General features: G+C 43.8%; 1 protein-coding gene across 1 annotated transcript in view; it reads right to left on the reverse strand.

Moving 5' to 3' along the window:
- Positions 1-199: 199 nt before the first annotated feature.
- The window catches only part of LOC139664335 (lissencephaly-1 homolog A), a 38,295-nt gene continuing 20,235 nt past the window's right edge, over positions 200-18,259 (reverse strand). Inside the window, exons 4-11 of the mRNA XM_071543125.1 lie at positions 14,284-14,358; positions 13,742-13,948; positions 10,302-10,470; positions 8,052-8,154; positions 7,701-7,929; positions 5,006-5,107; positions 4,662-4,818; positions 200-3,855 (exon numbers count right to left, since the gene is read on the reverse strand). Of these exons, the coding sequence (XP_071399226.1) occupies positions 3,782-3,855; positions 4,662-4,818; positions 5,006-5,107; positions 7,701-7,929; positions 8,052-8,154; positions 10,302-10,470; positions 13,742-13,948; positions 14,284-14,358 (1,116 nt within the window). The 3' untranslated portion in view covers positions 200-3,781. The remainder of the gene's footprint in view (positions 3,856-4,661; positions 4,819-5,005; positions 5,108-7,700; positions 7,930-8,051; positions 8,155-10,301; positions 10,471-13,741; positions 13,949-14,283; positions 14,359-18,259) is intronic.

The following is an 18,259-nucleotide window of genomic DNA, read 5'->3' on the forward strand; positions in this document are numbered from 1 at the left end:
TCGTTTGTCTCCAAGGTTAACCTCAGGGTGTGTCTATAAACAGTTAATTCACATCTATTACACCCATGTTCAAAACTATAAATCACTATTATGTACTGTAGCTTGTCAAGACTATAATGCCGCGTGGCCAAATACACACTACTGCATAAATAAACCACCCATCTAAACAACCCCAAACAAATGACAAGGACAACAAAGCTGCAGAGTTTTCTTTTATTATGTCGCAAACAATAATGACATCCAGATATATTGTTAACAGTTTGCTGTGTGAAGAGTGAGACCATAGTAGCGAAAACATGAACTCCTGTTCGAGCTTGTGAAGTCTGAAGCCCTCAATCTATTCACAAGGCAGGTTACAGCAGACAGGTGGACCTCCGGCCGGCGGGAGGACCCACAGACAGGCCGGGCTTGTCTGTCAGTCCCTTTGCGGCCGAGCCAGTGCAGCATAGGGATTGCTTGGGACCTGCGAATGGCAAAAGGGATTTCTTCAACAGGGCACCAGGCTGCGTTGTGGCTTTTTCACCCACTCTTTACAGGAAACATCATCCTGACATTTGATTAAACCATCTTCCTTGCCTAAAACAAGGAAGGGCAAGCTGTGTTTTTTTTTTTTTTTTTTAAATGACAGTCAAGAGCAATTTCCATTTTATGGCCTGGTTTAGAGTTGGTGTGTGATAGTGTAATCCTGAAGTCAGCCAATTGCAAAGGGGAGAAGCATCATTTTCCAAAGGTCAGTCACTTCGTCTTGTACCAACAAGACACAAAAAGAGTCTGAGGAGTCTGAATTCTCAAGCTAAACCAGATTGTACTAAGAACTCTCTCCATTTTTGGCTTCAGCTAAAACATTTAACACCTTGGCATTTTCATTACCATGCCAAGGTGTACTACAAGGGACCGGTAAAGGGAATAATAGAATCAGTGCCGATTCTCCACCCACAGTCTCTGACTAGGAAGTTATGACAGCTTGTAGAAAACAGACGTTTGTATGGGGGCACCAAAGGGAGACATCAGTGGTATTCCCTGAAGGAGGAGGGAAGAGGGAGGGAGGTGGGTGGGTGGGGTTGGGGGGTCTCCTTTGGGACATCCTAGTCTGCCGCAATCCCATCACATTTACAGAAGGAGGCAGCTAATCTGAAGGTCTGGCCTCCTTCAAATAGCATCACACACAAACACACAACCAGTCTTTCTACAACCACATCACAGAGCTGTCCGAGATCATCAAGCCAGCCGACCTGTCTGGTAGGGGAGTCTTTCTGGTAAAAAAACCAAAGGAATCGGCTCAGTGCACAACATACAGTACGCACACCTGCCTACTCGCCAATCAGACCAATTAGCATCGAGTCAGTGACACGATGCATGGAAAGAGTTATTGTTCTGCTGTACTAACAACATCAGCGTGAACCTATTGGCCCCACCAGACAGCTCTTCCTCTGGTCCAGGTTTACATGCAGCAGTGCTAGATCAACAGGTCACATTAGGTCACACTAGCCACTAGCAGGAGGTTGAGCAGCAGATAGCCACATCCAGTACACACAGGAACAGGAAAACTTGGCAAAGAAGCTAGATAAGAAGATCAGTTAAGCAGTGGAATTCTTTATTATCAAAGAACTGCATCGGAATGAAAAGGCTAATCAAAAATTGATGTCCGTTTAATGCATTTATCAACATCCGTCTTTAAATTTGTGTCTCGTCTTTGATCGGAAAGGACCAAAGATCTAATGAAAGCAGGGATGTGCAAGATAAATGAATCGTCTTGCCAGCCACAGAGTTAGAAGCAAGATGTTCCATTTTTCTTTCCTCCAAGGGGAATGGAATGGTTGGTTTCTATAGTAAGGACTGGATAACAATTTTCCATTATCTCCAAAAATCTTCCTGTTTTCCAAATTCCAGATCCAAAAATGAACATCTGAAGAAAGCCACTCAGGAGACATTTGTACATGTGTGAGACGGTCTGCGGGGTTTGCCTGTAGAGATCCTCACTGCTCAGGCTTTCGCGCGCTCCCATGCACAAACCCTGTCCGGTCCAGAACCAAAGCCACGGCTGATCTGCGGCAGGGGAGCTGCGCTGCCTTTCACGGTGAAGAGCCCTTTACAATAAAAGCCAACCTCAGCATCAGACCGCTCTGCAGAGAACAGTCTACACAGTCACTTCGTCTGCTGCTAGCATTTCCTCACTATTCCTGAATTACAATCCAGTTCATCCTTTTGGGCGATGATACACATTTCGCCACATCTCTCCTTAAGCTAATTTTACATTTCATATTTTCACAGAAAACTGATTTGTTACTCAAAACCATTTTTATTATGCAGAACATATATTTAACCCCTCAGTAATTAGAGATCTTTGCACATCCCAGATATCAAACCCAGGGGGCTCACTTTGACTCCTTGTCATGCCTTTGTTTCTCTTTGACTGGTGTATTTCATGCAAGGCTACAGCTTGTCTGCCCTTGTGTTTGTAGCCTACAGAGGCGCCACATGGGACAACCAAGCATCTATTGACTTTACATAATTCCTGTGGTACACAGAAGGTAAAACCTTTCCAGGAACTGATCAGTCAGGAGACTAGAGACAGAGAGAGGAATCAGCTCAACAGAAGTCTGACCTGCAACATCATAGTGCACCATCTCACAAAGGGAGACACACCTAAGGTCCTTATCAAGTGCTAGAGATTAGAGGAGGTAATCCCTGAAGTCTGCCAGGGCCCGGGTGCTACTGAAAGCTGCGGCGCTCTCCGACAGCAACAGCCAAACAGATAGGGGGCAGCATCCAAGGTAGGAACACCTCGCGCTTCCAGCCACACCAAAATTAAGCCTACATGCTCGCTAAATTGGGCATCTGAAGTATAGCTTCGCACGGCTATCCAGAATGCCAGTGGAAAACATTTCAACATTTGATTCTTGACTGCAAAGCAGAATTTATTAATGGGATAATTTATCTAAAGCCTAGCAGTGGTTTCCTGCTCATTTAGGATGTACCACCATGACAAGAGTACAAAGCTGTTTTTCACCCCCCAAGGTCCAAAGACAACAGTTTGAAACATTCGTATATACAGCCATTAAAATATTATCTAGTTCCACATGAAGAGAAATGGTATGCACACTTCAGAAGTGATGTTACGAAGCTACAGATTATTCCAATAACAAAGCCCCACAGACAATCATATCTCCATTAGGGGATTACACTTTTCCTTTTCTTGCCTTTCCTCTCTCAAAAGTTCACCAAGCTAGGCACCAACAGACTACGACAGTGAAAGGAGAAGAGAAATAACAGAGAAAAAAAAAAAAAATCCTAAATAAAAAAATAGACAAAAATAAATCTTACACATAAAGACACTGTCATTTCTTAAATTATCGGTTTTTAGTGCCCTACATTTTACACCCAGTCAAAAACATCTGCCTTCGGTTGGTCGGTAAGGCTGCGTGACAGACGGCCAGCCCCGTGTTAAACCTATGGTACTTCTAGACAACGTTATGTAAATTTACAGTATACAATTTTGGATTACCATGCAAGAATACTTTTTTGTGTAACATTTAATAGCTCGATCTACATCCAGGAATAATTTACATAGAAGGACAATAGTTATTGGACCAGAGAGCGCAATGGGTAAATAACCATGGTGGGTGAGTGCAGCCGGAGGAGATGAAGATGTGTGGGTGGGGTTTGGGTGGGGGGTTGGAATGAAGGAGGAAGGTGGGGGGGTAGGATGGCAGGAGGGGAGTCGGGGTCCAGAGGAGCGCTTGGGTAATTGGGATGGTGGTCCAATCCTCCAAGGTCCAAATCAGCGGCACTCCCACACTTTTACTGTTTGATCTACACTCCCAGTGACCACGTAGGGAGCAGCCTTGTGGAAATCTGAGGAAGAAACAGACAAAAGGTATCATGACAAAGCAAAAGTAAAGGAAACAAACTGCTTACACTGAAGATGGCAAAGGAGTCGATGCATCTCTACTATTGCGCATCACATTTAAGAACATTAACCAACTAATGTTATAAAGCATTTTCAGAAGCACAATGGCAATGCAACTCTTAAACAGTTTAATTTGGGAAGGTTCAGAAGTGGGGCAAAGCACTTGGTATTGTATGTGCATACGACACAATACATTGAGAGGGGAAAAACAACACGTTTTTTCAGAGATCTTAAACAAAAGGTGCTTTGTCTTTTCCAAACAGCTCCAGAATTCATCACATCAATAGCTTATGGCAATATCCCCTCTCTGGTTGGGGCAGGATTTAAGAGGACTGGGTTTCAAACGGCTTGCCAAGGAAAGCTGGCTGGAGAACTAGGAAGCCTCCTCAAGAGAGTTCCCAAGCCTTGATCTGCTAAAAAGCCGCAGATATGGGGAGGGGGGAGGTGGGAAAATCCTGGAGCGTTTGTCTACCTCTTAAACCCCCAGCTGCCAGCAACCCCCAGGACGCTGAACAAATCGCCGTTGGAGACGCTGGGGCTCCTTCCCTCTACCAGCACTCAACCTTTCTCTAAGGCGGATTTGCACAACCCCTGCTTCACTAAGAGGAACTCCTAGTAAAATCTACCTGAGGGTGGAATAGGGAGGTTCCTATCTTCCTCAGGAGACCAAGTGGTAAAACAAAGAAAAGGCTGGAGCTTTTTTTTTTTCCTCCCTGAAAATGCAGTGGAGTCGGGTGGAGGAGCTGCTTACCCAGAGAGGTAACAAAGTGTTCGTGGGCACACAGGGTCTTCATGCAGCGCTTGTTCTTGTAGTCCCAGATCCTTAGGGTCTTGTCATCTGCACAAGTCACAATGAACTTGCCTCCAGGGTGAACGAGCACCCCGCGCACCCAGTTGTCGTGGCCAACCTGTGTGACAGATTGGTAAAGGCTATTGCTCAGGCCAATTGCAACCCAATTCATTTCAGTGATGTAACTGTTTTCAGATTAGATATTTTACAAAAAAAAAAAAAATCAGAAAAACTTTGCTTTTAGGCCATCAGCTGCACTGAAATGGTGGATTAGCTGATATGGGATAATTTTATACACTACTCACCAGCGTCATAAGGCACATGCCAATGCTAACATCCCACATCTTGATGGTTTTGTCTCTGGAGCCAGACAGCAGGAAGGGGCCTGGCTTGCCACTCTTCTTGATCTGGTAGTATGTACAAAAGGGGAAAATACAATGAGTTCAACTTCAAATCTGACGCAAAAAAAAAAATGAGGCAAAACCAATACAGCATAAATGCAATTATTACTTTTTGCATACGGCATTATGAAGTACAGTCAGGTCCTGAGTTATTGGCACCCTTCAAACATTGAATATAGACATAGAAAATACTGTACTTTTATTCAAATACATATGATTGATGGTTGTTGATCATCACAAATCACGTAATTACTTAAAAAAATACATAAATATAAGTTTTTAAAAAAAACTGTTTTCGGAAGAGGATACCAGTGCAGGATTACAAAATGTCTCAGTAATTGTTATTTTCTGCATTATTTTTTGTGCAGCTTGTAGGGTGCCAATAATTCTGGACCTGACTGTAGATGATCATGTCCAGGATGCACAAGTTGTCAAATATAAAGCCGTTTTTGACACTTGATCGATCTTCAATTCTCCTGAAGACCATGGCAGGTTCTTTATAAACCAGCTATCTGTGTCTGCAGTGAATACAGTGTCTTGATTGATGCTTTTCCTTTGACAGACCATGCATCACCATAAGCAAATTAGACAACCAACAGAATACTAAGAATGATAGCATCACCACATCAGGAGATGGGCTACACTTGCAAGGATGTTTTCAAGTGTGGGACACTCTAATCACTGGTGCCAGACAACGTTCTGGAGCAACTAAACCGGCTGTAAAAAAAGGCAGACTTCAAGTCTGTATAACAGTCAATAGATTATCATTACTGAACACTGTTATAAAACAAATTGTGCAGTGTTAAGATTTTATTTTATACATATTTCTGCTCCATTTCTTTTGTCCGCAAAATGACAATTTTTTTTCTTGGGTGCTAACCAAACAAAGCATCCACCTCCCACTGTGTGGGTTTGTGTAATAGGCACACTGGAAACAAAAGTCATTACATGCCTAATAGTTTTGACTGCATCAGGGGAGGGCATGTTCAAACAGCTAGGCTGGCAGGTGCATCTAAGCACTAACAACAGAATCTTAAATGAGCTGCATTTCTCTGCTTTGGTCTGTAAACTGTTTTAGTGTAAATGATGTCTGTAGAAATCCTGCAATCACTCTACCTGAACATGTTCTGCTAAATGAACGACAAGTTGACATCTTCGAAGCAGCAGAACAACCAAAATACCTGGGAGTGTGTGTGCACCAGTCAGTTTTACTTTTCTGGCAGCTAATGTGAGTGCACATGTGCAAACATTTGTCTGTCAGCAGCTTTCCCTCTGGCTTGAGATCTGTCCAAGTTCAACAATTCTATCAGTCCCTTTACCTGGCTATCATCTACCACTTATTGTGCATGTTTAAACACAGGGGCAGTTGAGAAATAAAAGAACATCAAAGACAGCTTCTGTGCAAGAGGAACACTCTTTTTCATTGCACCAGGGTGGGGCTTTTGCTGCGAGGACAAATATTGTTTAATTGGAAGAGGCTGGAATTGGACACACTTGATCACAAGGCATGGGGAGGGAGTCTGGGCTGACCCTAGGCCATGGCACTGCTGACACTGTGTGTATACATGCATACACTCTTCATTTCAAGCTCTGGTCTGTGCACATGGCTGTCAGCCTGTGAGCTGGTGTGTGTGAGCCCCACTAACATGGCTATGCATGTGGAAAAGGAACATCTGATAGCGTGAACAAATAGCATTTGTCACAATGTGAACAGATGGGCAAATCAAACTCTGTATGCCTATTTGTTTGGTACATAACCAGGGGTTTACCTACTAGTCCTGCTTTTACCCAAGAAAGCACATGAGCATATCACCACCCTTTGCTTGTGTGTGAGATTTGCAGTGCAGGGCTCAAGCATAAGGATTGCCCAATGGCCGCTGACAACCTGTACAGTTTGTCACCAATTTCTGAGTAAACAGGATTGAGCCGCCTTACATACTTTTTTAAAAAGCCACCAAAAATGACAGCAAATACACACTAGATGCTCACAGCAAGAGCTGGCAGCAGCAATTCTGTATGTTGGCAACGTGGTGAACTGAAAGTCCCACATCAGATTCCATTAATACGAGACAGATGAACTGAGTAACTTACTGGCTTCATGAATTTGCCCTTTGTTTTGTTGTTATCAGGTTACTGCTGGTTAGATTTAAGGAAACGTTTCTATTAGTAGGTTATGATGGCCTATCCGTGAATACAGTAAGTCGAACAAGGGCCAATTTTTGTTAAAAATCACACATTTAAAATGTATGCACATCTATCGATTAAGTCCTTTTTGTTCTTTATTTTAAGTAATTTTGGTTCTGTATATTCAGAACTGTCAATATGCATTCTACAGTAATAAATTATGAAGATGTATGAAAAAAAATGGTTATTTTCATTTTTGCCTGCTGGGCCAGTGAGGCAACTCTTAACTACTGGCCCAACCAGGCAATTGCAAAAAACATTCCTAACGAACTCTGCAGTGTAACCTCAGCATAAGCAGACCAATGTGAATCCACCCCTGTAGGTGTAGCCTATGTAAACCAACTGGCCTGACTTCTTGCTAGGTGAAAGGAAGATGTTGGATTGGGGATGGCAGGGTGTCAAATCAGCGCTTTACCTCGGAGCCTGTGGCCTCTAGGATGGTGGGGTGGGCGCTCTCTGGTGCCCAGGAGATGCACTCCACCACGTGCTCGTGCTCCCGCAGTTCGGCCTTGCACTCTTTGGAAGCCACCACCCACACGCGCACCGTCTGGTCGTTGGAGCAGCTGGCAATCAGTGTGCCGTCCTGGTTGGGCCGCACCATACGGACCCACTCCCTGTGGCCTGTGAAGGTCTTCACACAGTAGCTGATGGGCAGAAAGATGAAGAGGTGTCATTATGTTGTCATAACGGATGCAAAAACTGAAACATATACCGTGTTGAAGAGAAACATGGTGGTTTGAGCAAAGTTTTGATGGAAGATGCATACCCAGTTGCCACTTCCCACATTTTTATGGTTTTGTCCCTCGAGGCAGACACTATGTGATCTCCGTTAGGCATGATGGCTACAGACGAAACATTGTGGTCATGTCCTGGAAAACAAAAACACAAAAGCCAATGACATTTTGGCTACAACTCATCAAGAGCCAAAAACCAATATATGGCTTTGTGAGCAAAGTAACCCAACTTAACTGACATTTTATCTTGGTGTAAAATGCAATACTTGAATCAATAATGACGGCGAAACACAGTCCCTTTAACCTTTCCATTTGACAGAGGAGTCACAAACAAAATTCACTTACCAGCCATGTTTTTTACGTGTCTTCAGTTACCAACAGTGCCAAAAAAAGATGGGTTTGGGCCTAATTAGCCAATTAAGTGACAAGTGAGGCGGCCAATTTGCTGGGGCTTACTTTGTTCCGGAGAGAATAAAAGATGCCTAATTACCTAGACGCAAGGACATATTTAAGCTGCTAAACAGATGAAGACAACGGTAAGTATGCTCTGAAAGGCCAGCTTAACTGTGTATATATGTGTGTGTGTGTGTGTGTGCGCCACCAGGCTATAATAATGGGTGGCAGCTACACAGAAAAATGCTATCTGCTGCTGAAGAGGATAATTAAACTGCTGTCCAAATCGGCACTTATCTACTCCACCAAATCAGCTCGTCTCATGAGTTCTTTTTTGTTTGATTTTTTTTGGAGACACAAGGGGAGAAAAGAGGAGTGGAACAAAAAGGGAGAAAGGTTGAGTAGGATGGACAAAAATAAGCGAATGGAGACAGGGGTATAAAGAGGGATGGAGGGGGAAAAGGAATGGGAAGGGGCGTAGAATAAGACAGCGGGCTCAATTTAATAGAAGGCGTTAGATTGAGTGATCGCTGCACTTGATGTTTTTTTTGCACAGTGTGAACACAGCCTGTCTGTTTGAGGGAAGTGTGCCAGCGCCCACTGACTTAGTGTGCCAGCTCCCACCCCCATTAAAAAAAAAAAAAAAAGACTGGCAACTAGTTTGCTCCCATGCACAAAATGCAGGATTTACAACTCCAACATGGACTTAAGTATGACTGAGTGCTACTTGTCTGGCGGCTGGATAGGCTTATTTATTTCATTCATATTCATTCATGTCTGCTTCACTGGCAGACAATTTGGGGGAATTATAGTAGAGTTTTGAAGAGGAGAACAAAATGTCAAATGCTGAGGCTGTATATGTTTTTGGCTGGTGGTGGTGGTGCTGCTGCTGTGTGTGTGTGTGTGTGTGTGTGTGTGTGTGTGTGTGTGTGTGTGTGTGTGTGTGGTGGGTGGGGGGGTGGGGGTGGGGGGGTCATCTTCAGACAGTTCCAACGAGGAGAGAAAAAAAAAAAAAAACACTCTTATGGTGGTCCCTAAATCAGTAGGGCCTGAGGGCACATGTAGAATACGCTGCTGCAATTTACTCGGCAATTAGGTTGTAAAAAGGGGGGTGTTGGGGGGGGTACTGCCTAAGGACTGCCTCAATGATGACATGACCAATAGCAAACTAGATTCTCAGATGAGAAAAATAATAGATAGGCTTCTCTCCCCCCCCCCCCCCCCCCCCCCCCCCCCCAAAAACCCAACTCTTTACTATTAAACGTTGCAAATTAATAGATTCCAAAGATAGTTGGACCCGAGCGCCTGCAGGATTAGACTGGGGGAGGATGTTAAGAGAAACAAGACTGCTACCACTGAAGCCTGTTTGACAGAATTGGCCGTGAAGCTCAGCATGGGAAGCTGTGAATTAGAGCGGATTGAGCCTCGCCTGCGACATCAAATGTGATAATGAACAGCATCTGTAGCACCTGAGCCCTACGTACAATCATCACACAACCATCTATAACCCATGAGTTGAGCTGTGACTACACCATACACAACCTAACAGCACTCTCATTTTAATAGTTATATCTCAATGGGTTGTGGCAGGTATGTTCAAACCCAAGCCAACCCATATTTATACAGCAATGAAATGGAAACCCTAACAAAGCATACCCACATAGATAACTCAAATTGCAGCAGCTGTGCTGTGCAGCTGGGTTCTTAACAGCACTAATATGGAATCCACCTAAATATCCCAAATGCAACACTATGCTGTCTTTGCAGTCACTGCCAAATATAATTTCAAGTGGTCCTACCAATCCAGCACCATCAGGTCAGGTGTTATCCACTACAACAGGAGGGATGCTTCTGTAAAAATCAAAGTGCCAAGTCTTTTGTCTTCTCACCATGCATGGTCCTGATGCATTCAAAGCCCTGGAAGTCCCACAGCTTGATAGTCATGTCTGCAGAGCAGGATGCTAGCAGTTTGCCGGTCTGGTCGAAGGAGATGTCCTGCACGGAGTCCGTGTGGCCCTTCAGTGTGCGCTCAAAGTCTCCTGTCTCGTAGTCCCACACCTGACAGAAGACACAAAACTCATTAATTATCCTCAGACAAGCCTAAATATTAGACATCATACAAACATTGCTGATATACACACCTAACCACAGTCTACATATCACACACAGACACACATACACTTGACCACAGTCTGTATCACACACACACATTCTCTCTTTAGCTTTATCTTAAATTAAATCCCTCCCAAGCCCCAGCAAAGCCCCCAAATGCCACATCATCTGTGGCCCCATGTCACCCGGTTTCTTAGTCGAGCAGCCTGGCAGCCAAAACAAGCTCAGAGGAGACAAAGAGAGAAAACCAAGCTGAACCAGGGAAGTCATATTACTGTCACAACAACGAGGCACATCAACTCACATTTTGGTAAAATGGCAGACTGACTAAAAATGAGCCTATTGTACTGACGTTTGTCTTCAGAGCGCAGACACCCCATACATATTCAGTGAGTTCCAAGCCCTTGTATATCGAATTACGGCATCCGTAACACATTACTTTTGTTAATGGCAGTAATGCTGGGATGCTGGTTCGGGTTAGGATGCTGCAGCTGATATAAGCCAAGAGAGAGTTTATTGTGCTGGCTACGGCGTTGCCAGTTGGAGTGCAGTCAGAACATGGAGTCAACAGTAGTACGTCTGATTTTCTAGCCTGGGAGAGCTGTTCTTCCTCTGGTTCTCAAGCAGACAGACGGTTTGTTGTGGAGGGATAAGCTCTCCTTGAGTCCTCTCTTGGGGTGGGGGAATTCGGACAGACGGTGACAGGAGACCCCCACCTCCCCCCCAATCCTTCTGGCTCCTCCCTAGGACGCTATAGACACAGTGCAGATGGCCACGAGGTACAAAATGCAGGGGGGGTTTAGCCTGCAGAAGACCAATGTAGTTTGTGTTTGGAACTACACAAGATCTAACAATCTACACACATCTAACAATGTTCAACAGCACCATCAAAAACACACATAATCCATTAGTTTCATGTTACTCAATGGAATCAGAGTGATAATTGTCACAGGCACTTTCCCAGGGCATTATTTAAGCAGCTGCGAAGGAACCTAGCCCCATTACATGATGATGAATAATTTACATTCTTTCAGGGAAAAATGTCTTGGGTCTTTGTCATTGGAAAGCAAAGAAATTAAAGTAAAGGGAAGAAATTCTTTGCATGCATCACTCTTGAGGTAAGCGATTGGCAAGTTGCCGTTCAAGCTCTTTTGCCTAGTTTAAATTAACATGGCCTCTGGTTGGTATGTCTATTCTCCTGATCAAGAGTGAGCACAGCTCTGCTCTCAGAACCTGCTGATTTACATACTGTGAAGGGTGAGAGCTGACCTCAAGGTAACATCCAGCCATGCAAAGATCTGCCACGAGAGAAGAGAGGACAAGTTAAAAAAAAAAGAGGGGGAAGGAGGGCCAGAGAATGGCAAAAACTAAAAGGAAAGAGGGACAACACAAGCAGAGGAGTGAGTAAGAAGAGAAGGGGGAAAAAGAAGTGGTTTGAGCACAGAAAGAAAAACCCTGTGACAATTACACCATGCATACTAATGAGAGGAGAGAAATAGCAGGAGGAGGAGTTTCTGACTAGAGGCAAAACACAGGCAGCCTCACTGGAATGTCAGAGGTGGAGAGACGACGAGCAAGTAAGCCGGTGACAGAGCGCAAGAGTGGGCTGAGTGCAAGTTCTGCTCCCCCAGTAAAAGATTTAACAGAGCTGTTCAGGAGGAGAAAAGTAGGACACAGAGGGAGTCCAGGCCAGGCCACGGACAGGAGGCCAGGAACAGAGTGGGTAAGAAAGCTGGGCAGATTTGTAGATTTGGGCCCAGGCCTGGCTCCTCCTGAGGGATGGATGGGTGTGATGGTGGGTGGTCATGGTGAGGCAGCCGGTGCTTAAGCGGAAGATAAATGAAGCAGGAGGAAGCAGGATGCTGAGCGGGAGGGTGGGACGGGGAGGACGACAAATGGGGAGAGGAATCCCTACTGTGGGGGTGTAGCCAAAAAGGGGATGTACATGTGTCTCCGATTGTCTCATGAATAAAACATACAGAACAAACAGCTCAATAGAGGATTGGCATTGTGAAGTGAGGCGTGGAGGTGGTGCTGCGGCAAAAAAAAAAATCCCAGAGAAAGATCATATGGAGTTTATATATGGAATCTAGGGATACTATACTGATGTACTGGGATATTGGGTGTGTCTTGAAAGAAGAGTTAGAGCAGCAGAGCAAATGCTGAATAGAGCGAGGGATGATGAGCATGATAAGGGAATAGATGGAAAGAGGAAGAGAGAGGCAGACCTATAAACAGAGGGAGCAAAAGCTGTGCGTGGTAATGCTGATGCCAGGCTGGCACTCACTAAATTAATAGTAAGGGAGCGGAAGCATGTTGCAGTGGAAATGCTTTTTACCAAGCACCTCGCTCTCTAGTTTTTCCTCTTTTGTGCTCTTTCTTGTATGTTTCGCTGAAAGTCAGAGGATGAGACAGGGTCGTAAAAAAAAAGGTCCCTGCCAGTTGACAATAAAGCCAAAAGGAGGGGTTGAGCCTGGGTGAATGCTGATGCATTTTCAATGGCTCTCACAGAGTTCAGCAGTCTGCCTTCGTGTAACCACGATGACCATCTAGGTCATGGTTGTGTACACTCAGTGTTAATAACATCTTGTCTTGTGTGACTAGATCTTATACACTTAAAAATAAGACAAGCTCCTCAAGGAAAGATTGTCAGTGTTTAATACTGTAAATCAAGTTTGATCTACCTAAGTGGAAATAATCTGAAATAATGAAAAAGTAAAATTGTATCTTTTATCGTGCATGCTTTTAATCTGCTTATTATAACACTTAATTTGAGCAATGGCATATCTTCAGTGAATAATGTATTAAAACCCGATATATCAGATAAGCATGACAGCGCCATTTCATCCCTTGAAAACTGAAATGTCTCATGCTCATCATGAGACTTATCATAAGGCTTACTATTCAGTTTTCCGTTACCTAGTGTGGTTTATTTTTAGAAACCTTGAAATGTACTTTCGTTTAAACTTGAGAGCTGAATGTGTGCAAAGCCTAGTTATGTTCCACTGGGTAAAAATGTCAATACCTGTACAATATGTCAGGGGTCTCAAATCATGTGCAAAGCAGGTAAGTAGGTTTTCACTCCAACCAAAGACTGAGACATGGAAGAATTGTTGTAACACCATCTCAAATCCAAATTTCCATAGCAGCATCTGAATATAATTTCTGCAACAAACCCATTGCCAAACCATTGTGTCCACCATCCTGCACCACTGACCTTTATTGTGGCGTCCTCAGAAGCCGACACCATAACGCTGAATACAGGGTGGAAGATGACACGGGTGACTGGGCTGCGGTGGCCGCTCAGCGCATACTTCTCTGGCGGGCGCGGGATCCACTCTTTGGGGTCACGCTTCTGACTGACGGGCCCGCCCAGGGTGATCTCCTCCTTGGCCTCATTCAGTTTGGATTCAAGTTCCATCACCTGACCGGGGCATCCAGGCACAGTGACCAGCGTTATGGCAGAAAGTGAAATACATACAAATATACGCATTGTCTAGATCGGGATAGAGGCAGGGAGGACATAGATTCATAACACGTAGGTTCAATAAGCTTTTGAGGGGTTAAATTTGTGGAAGTTTGTGTGTTTTAAAACAGGCCCTCATACAATAACAGCAGTGGTTAATGCTTTCAATTCCTTGGTAGACTTTCAATCAGTGTAAATAGTGGATTCAGCATTAGTGTCACGGACCATTCACAAGACTACAATCCCCACAAGCATTCTTGCGGGAGGGAAAAAACCCCCAAAAAAACACAAACCTTCTTTTGTAATCTGATGACTGAGGTCCATTTCTTTTCCAAAAGGCCGGCGTACTTCTTATCCAATTCTTCATTCTGTAGAGAAAGCAGGGGGAAAAAAGGAAATCAGACAAACGGGCAAAGAAAGCCAATCAAAGTCTTGGGCTTTGCATAATCGGTGAGGCCTAAAGAGGCGGCCTGGGGGCCAGTTGGGGCAGCATGCTGGGTCTTTGGCTATAGTAATAACAGGGACAGGGAATTATTTACACACCCCTCACAGGCCAACACTGACTGCCAGACACCACCAACCTACTGTACAACACACACACACACACACCCTAGTCTTAATCCCTCTCGCACAAGCTAATCTCCTGCAGACAAGAAAGGCTTAGGCAGCTTACAGCCACACAACCAGTACAGGAGGCAGCGGTGGAAGTTAACTTGCGGCAGCCTTGGCAGACAGAGGCCTGATTCCACCTGGAGAACGGTAGGCTAATGCTAGTGTCCGCTACCTTTTACATAAAGGCCTGCTGGGACTAAGCAGGGCGCAAAATAAACTCCATGGAACATACAGTCCATTTCTTGCTACCAAGATAGTACCTGTAAGAGGGGGAAAAGACATAAAAAACAAAACAGCCAAAGTGATGCCAACTGCAAACTGAATGATACAACAGTGCACAAATTTAAATGAACACTAAATTTGTGAATGGTCTCTAGCTTATCTTAAGAGTTGTTAAATACTGATTAACTGTTAAATATCCAAGGGGTTGATGTGCAAATTCTGATTTTGCTTTAATAGTGATAATAATTAAACAGAAATACCATCAAAATAACAAAGGCTATTTTTTGGCACTTAAGAGACATTTCAGAAGCTTTGCAGACACTCAGGTGTGTATGTGTGAGTGTGTGTTTAATGCCCACATGTACGTGTGTTGCAGCAGAGCCATGTGGGATATGGAGCCCACCCCATGGTGTTGAAATAGACTTGGCCTACGCTTGCTGCTGAGCTCCACACCTGCCTTCAAGCTGAAATCCGGGATTTCCCTGATTTGCCCACTTTGTCTCCCCCTCTGGTGGCGGAAAGTATTTGAAATGATGTTTGGATTACAACCAAACAACCAAGGAAGTATTATATTATCAATTATATTATCAAAGATAAAAGAAGCCAGTGTCACTCGTGTACCGTCAGCTCACCAGTAAACAGTTCCCAGTTCCCATCCCAGTAAAAATGGCCCCAGACCAGGTAATTCGACTTTCAATGACTGTAACTTTTGTAATTAATTAGGCAATAACATCGCTCATGATAGTGTAAATATTGCAACTTGACGGTAACAGCAGCCTACAGTGTGTGCTGCTAGTGTGAATATCAGTCATTGAAAAATTATTTTAATTGTAAGCTCTTTGGGTACACTACTCTACTACAATTAGCAGACTTTCGTCCAACCTACTTAAAATTGCAATAGCAGTCTCCAACAATAGTAATAATGCCAATTGGTATTGTGTAACCCGACTTCATGGTCCAGATGGATAATTTATTACTGGAAAAAGTCCCCGATTCCAGCTTTAAGCAAACTACCATTCTAATATCTATTACCTCTCTAAACATGCTCACACACCAAAAAAAGGTTTTCACTACTCCTACAATACGTCAAAATACACATTCGCCCATGCCCACACAATTTCTGTGAACTATGCATAGATGCAGCCAGCCATAAAAAGGGATGTAGAATGTCTGCATATTTCATTTTCAAGTAATTGTATTTTTGGAATTGGGGCACGATGAAAAAAAAAAAAAAGGGGGTGTGTGCGTGTGTGTGTGTGTGTGCACACGCCTGCTTATTCTACACCCCCACTACACCAGACTTGGTGGCACTGTGTTTAACCATGCCTTGGGGCTGTCACTAACTAGCAAAGCATCAAAAACCCAGATTGACAGGAGACCATGGGTGTCAGTGAGGGAGAAAATGAGCTTTGCGCTCCAATTTCACAGATAGCTCCTCAGCCGTTTCTGGAAACAAAAGTAGACAATATAGAGGTGTGGAAAGCTGCGGGCATCAACAGCCAAAAGCTACACCACTACTCCTTGGCAAAAGGTGCTCCCTAAAAGAAATATGAGGTATAAAAAACAACACAGGGACATGGTCCTGAGGTGTTAAAGGAGAAGGGGAAGAGGATGTAAAAGAGAAGAAGAGCAGGGAACGCAGGTTGGACAAATCTGCCATGGTCTGATCTGCCATCTGCCTGGACACTCTGCCCATGGCATCAACACACCCGCTCAATAAGTGCAGTGAAGACACACATGCACACACACACACACCATGAGCAGTGCCAGACTTCACTGCAACCTGCCGGTCCATTGGCAGCGAGTATTGAACATGTATGTGTGTGTATATGTGCGTGTGAGCCAGGCAAAGGCAAGACTAGAGCATGACCCCTATCAATTATTCCTTCTACTCTGCAAATCTGCTAGTGCATGCAGCCTCATGTTGGATTACCTTAAACTGCTACCCAAAACCCTACCAAGGGCAAAGGTAAAGGAAATAAAATTCACACTGCACAAAATCTAGCCACCTCTTCATCATAACGGCATAGAGTACTAAATGGGTAGGTAATGAAAGCCCTATAATGAGGCCATAGGGAAAAGGTGTTAAAAATCACTTGATTTTTAGCAAGGTGCTGCCAAGGTGTGCCTGGCTGAGCGCTATAACCCAACAGGGTGCACCTTTCGCTCTGTGCCATTCATCCATTATTCAGCCTGCTTCTACAGGGCTGCCACAGAGAAAAGTGACTGGGAGACGAACGAATCAAGAGAAGGAGAAGTGCTGGGGGTGGGGTGTGAGGTGGAAGATGCAAGGTGAAGGAAGAGAGGTGCTACAGAGAGAGAAGGGTGAATAGAGGTTCAAGTATGGATCAGAGAAGACATGACTGACAGGGCTCTGCAGTAATATTTTCCCCAAGGAGTACAGGAGATTCTAAACTAGAAATTTTAGGAGCACAGGAATTAAATTTAGGAGCATGTGAAAATAATAAAAAAGTCCCCACCTCTAATTTTTGAATTTCCTAGGATGCTTAAAGGATAAGGCTGGTGTTTTTTAATGCATTTCTTACTGTCAACAAATCCTATGAAAATAACAAAATCAGCAATGATTTTGTTTTGCCAACAAGTCTCGTCCATGTAGCCGGTGCCCAATGAAGCCATGTCCCAGCAGAACTCCATTGTATTAAAAAAACAATTAAAAACACGTCAAAGAGCCATGCCGTTGCTCTGGGCAGCATATTTCATCATCGCGATGCACCGAGCCAGCTGACTTTTTCCTCAAACAACTTAATAAGCTGGCTGTAAACATGTTTGCGATCTCAGGAAAGTAGTTCCGTAGCACCGAAAATTGTCCCCGGCATAATGAAGAATTTGTTCCCATTTGAATTTGATTTGGTAACAACTACAACAGCCTGATTTTTCGTGGTAACAGTTAGTGATTTTCAAAATTTAAACTATATCTTTCTGAGCTGTATTTCAAGGTTTTTAGCTTATAATTGGAGCCAATGACTTCCGGGTTGATGGCTAAAAACGGTACGTGGGAAGTCAGAAAGTAACGGGAGTAGAGCAAACGCATTGTTGATTTTGTTATTTTCATAGGATTTGTTGACGGTAAGCAATGCATTAAAAAAACACCAGCCTTATCCTTTAAGTTTGTTTTGGGGATCATATGCTACTAAAATGGTTTCACTGTAAAAACCCTGACTGAGAGAAAAGGAAAGGTACAAGGAAAGAGGAAAGATAGGAAAGATACAAAAAGAGTATGGCCCAGATGAAATGCAAGACAGAATGCAGCTGTATTCTGCTGTTGTACAGAAAATTTAAGGTGAGAAAAAATCTTTTATTATATTCAAACCCAACAAATCCTCTGCATTTCATTTTCACCAAAACCTTTGATGCATCCTGTCATAAAAAGTGCATAAAAAGAAATGATGTACAAAAAACTGTATGCATCATAAT

This window comes from Centroberyx affinis, unplaced genomic scaffold (assembly GCF_046629955.1).
Source record: "Centroberyx affinis isolate AG114_WGS23_722 - 3 ecotype Tasmania unplaced genomic scaffold, CSIRO-AGI_Caff_v1 ptg004231l_1, whole genome shotgun sequence".
Lineage (NCBI taxonomy): Eukaryota > Metazoa > Chordata > Actinopteri > Beryciformes > Berycidae > Centroberyx > Centroberyx affinis.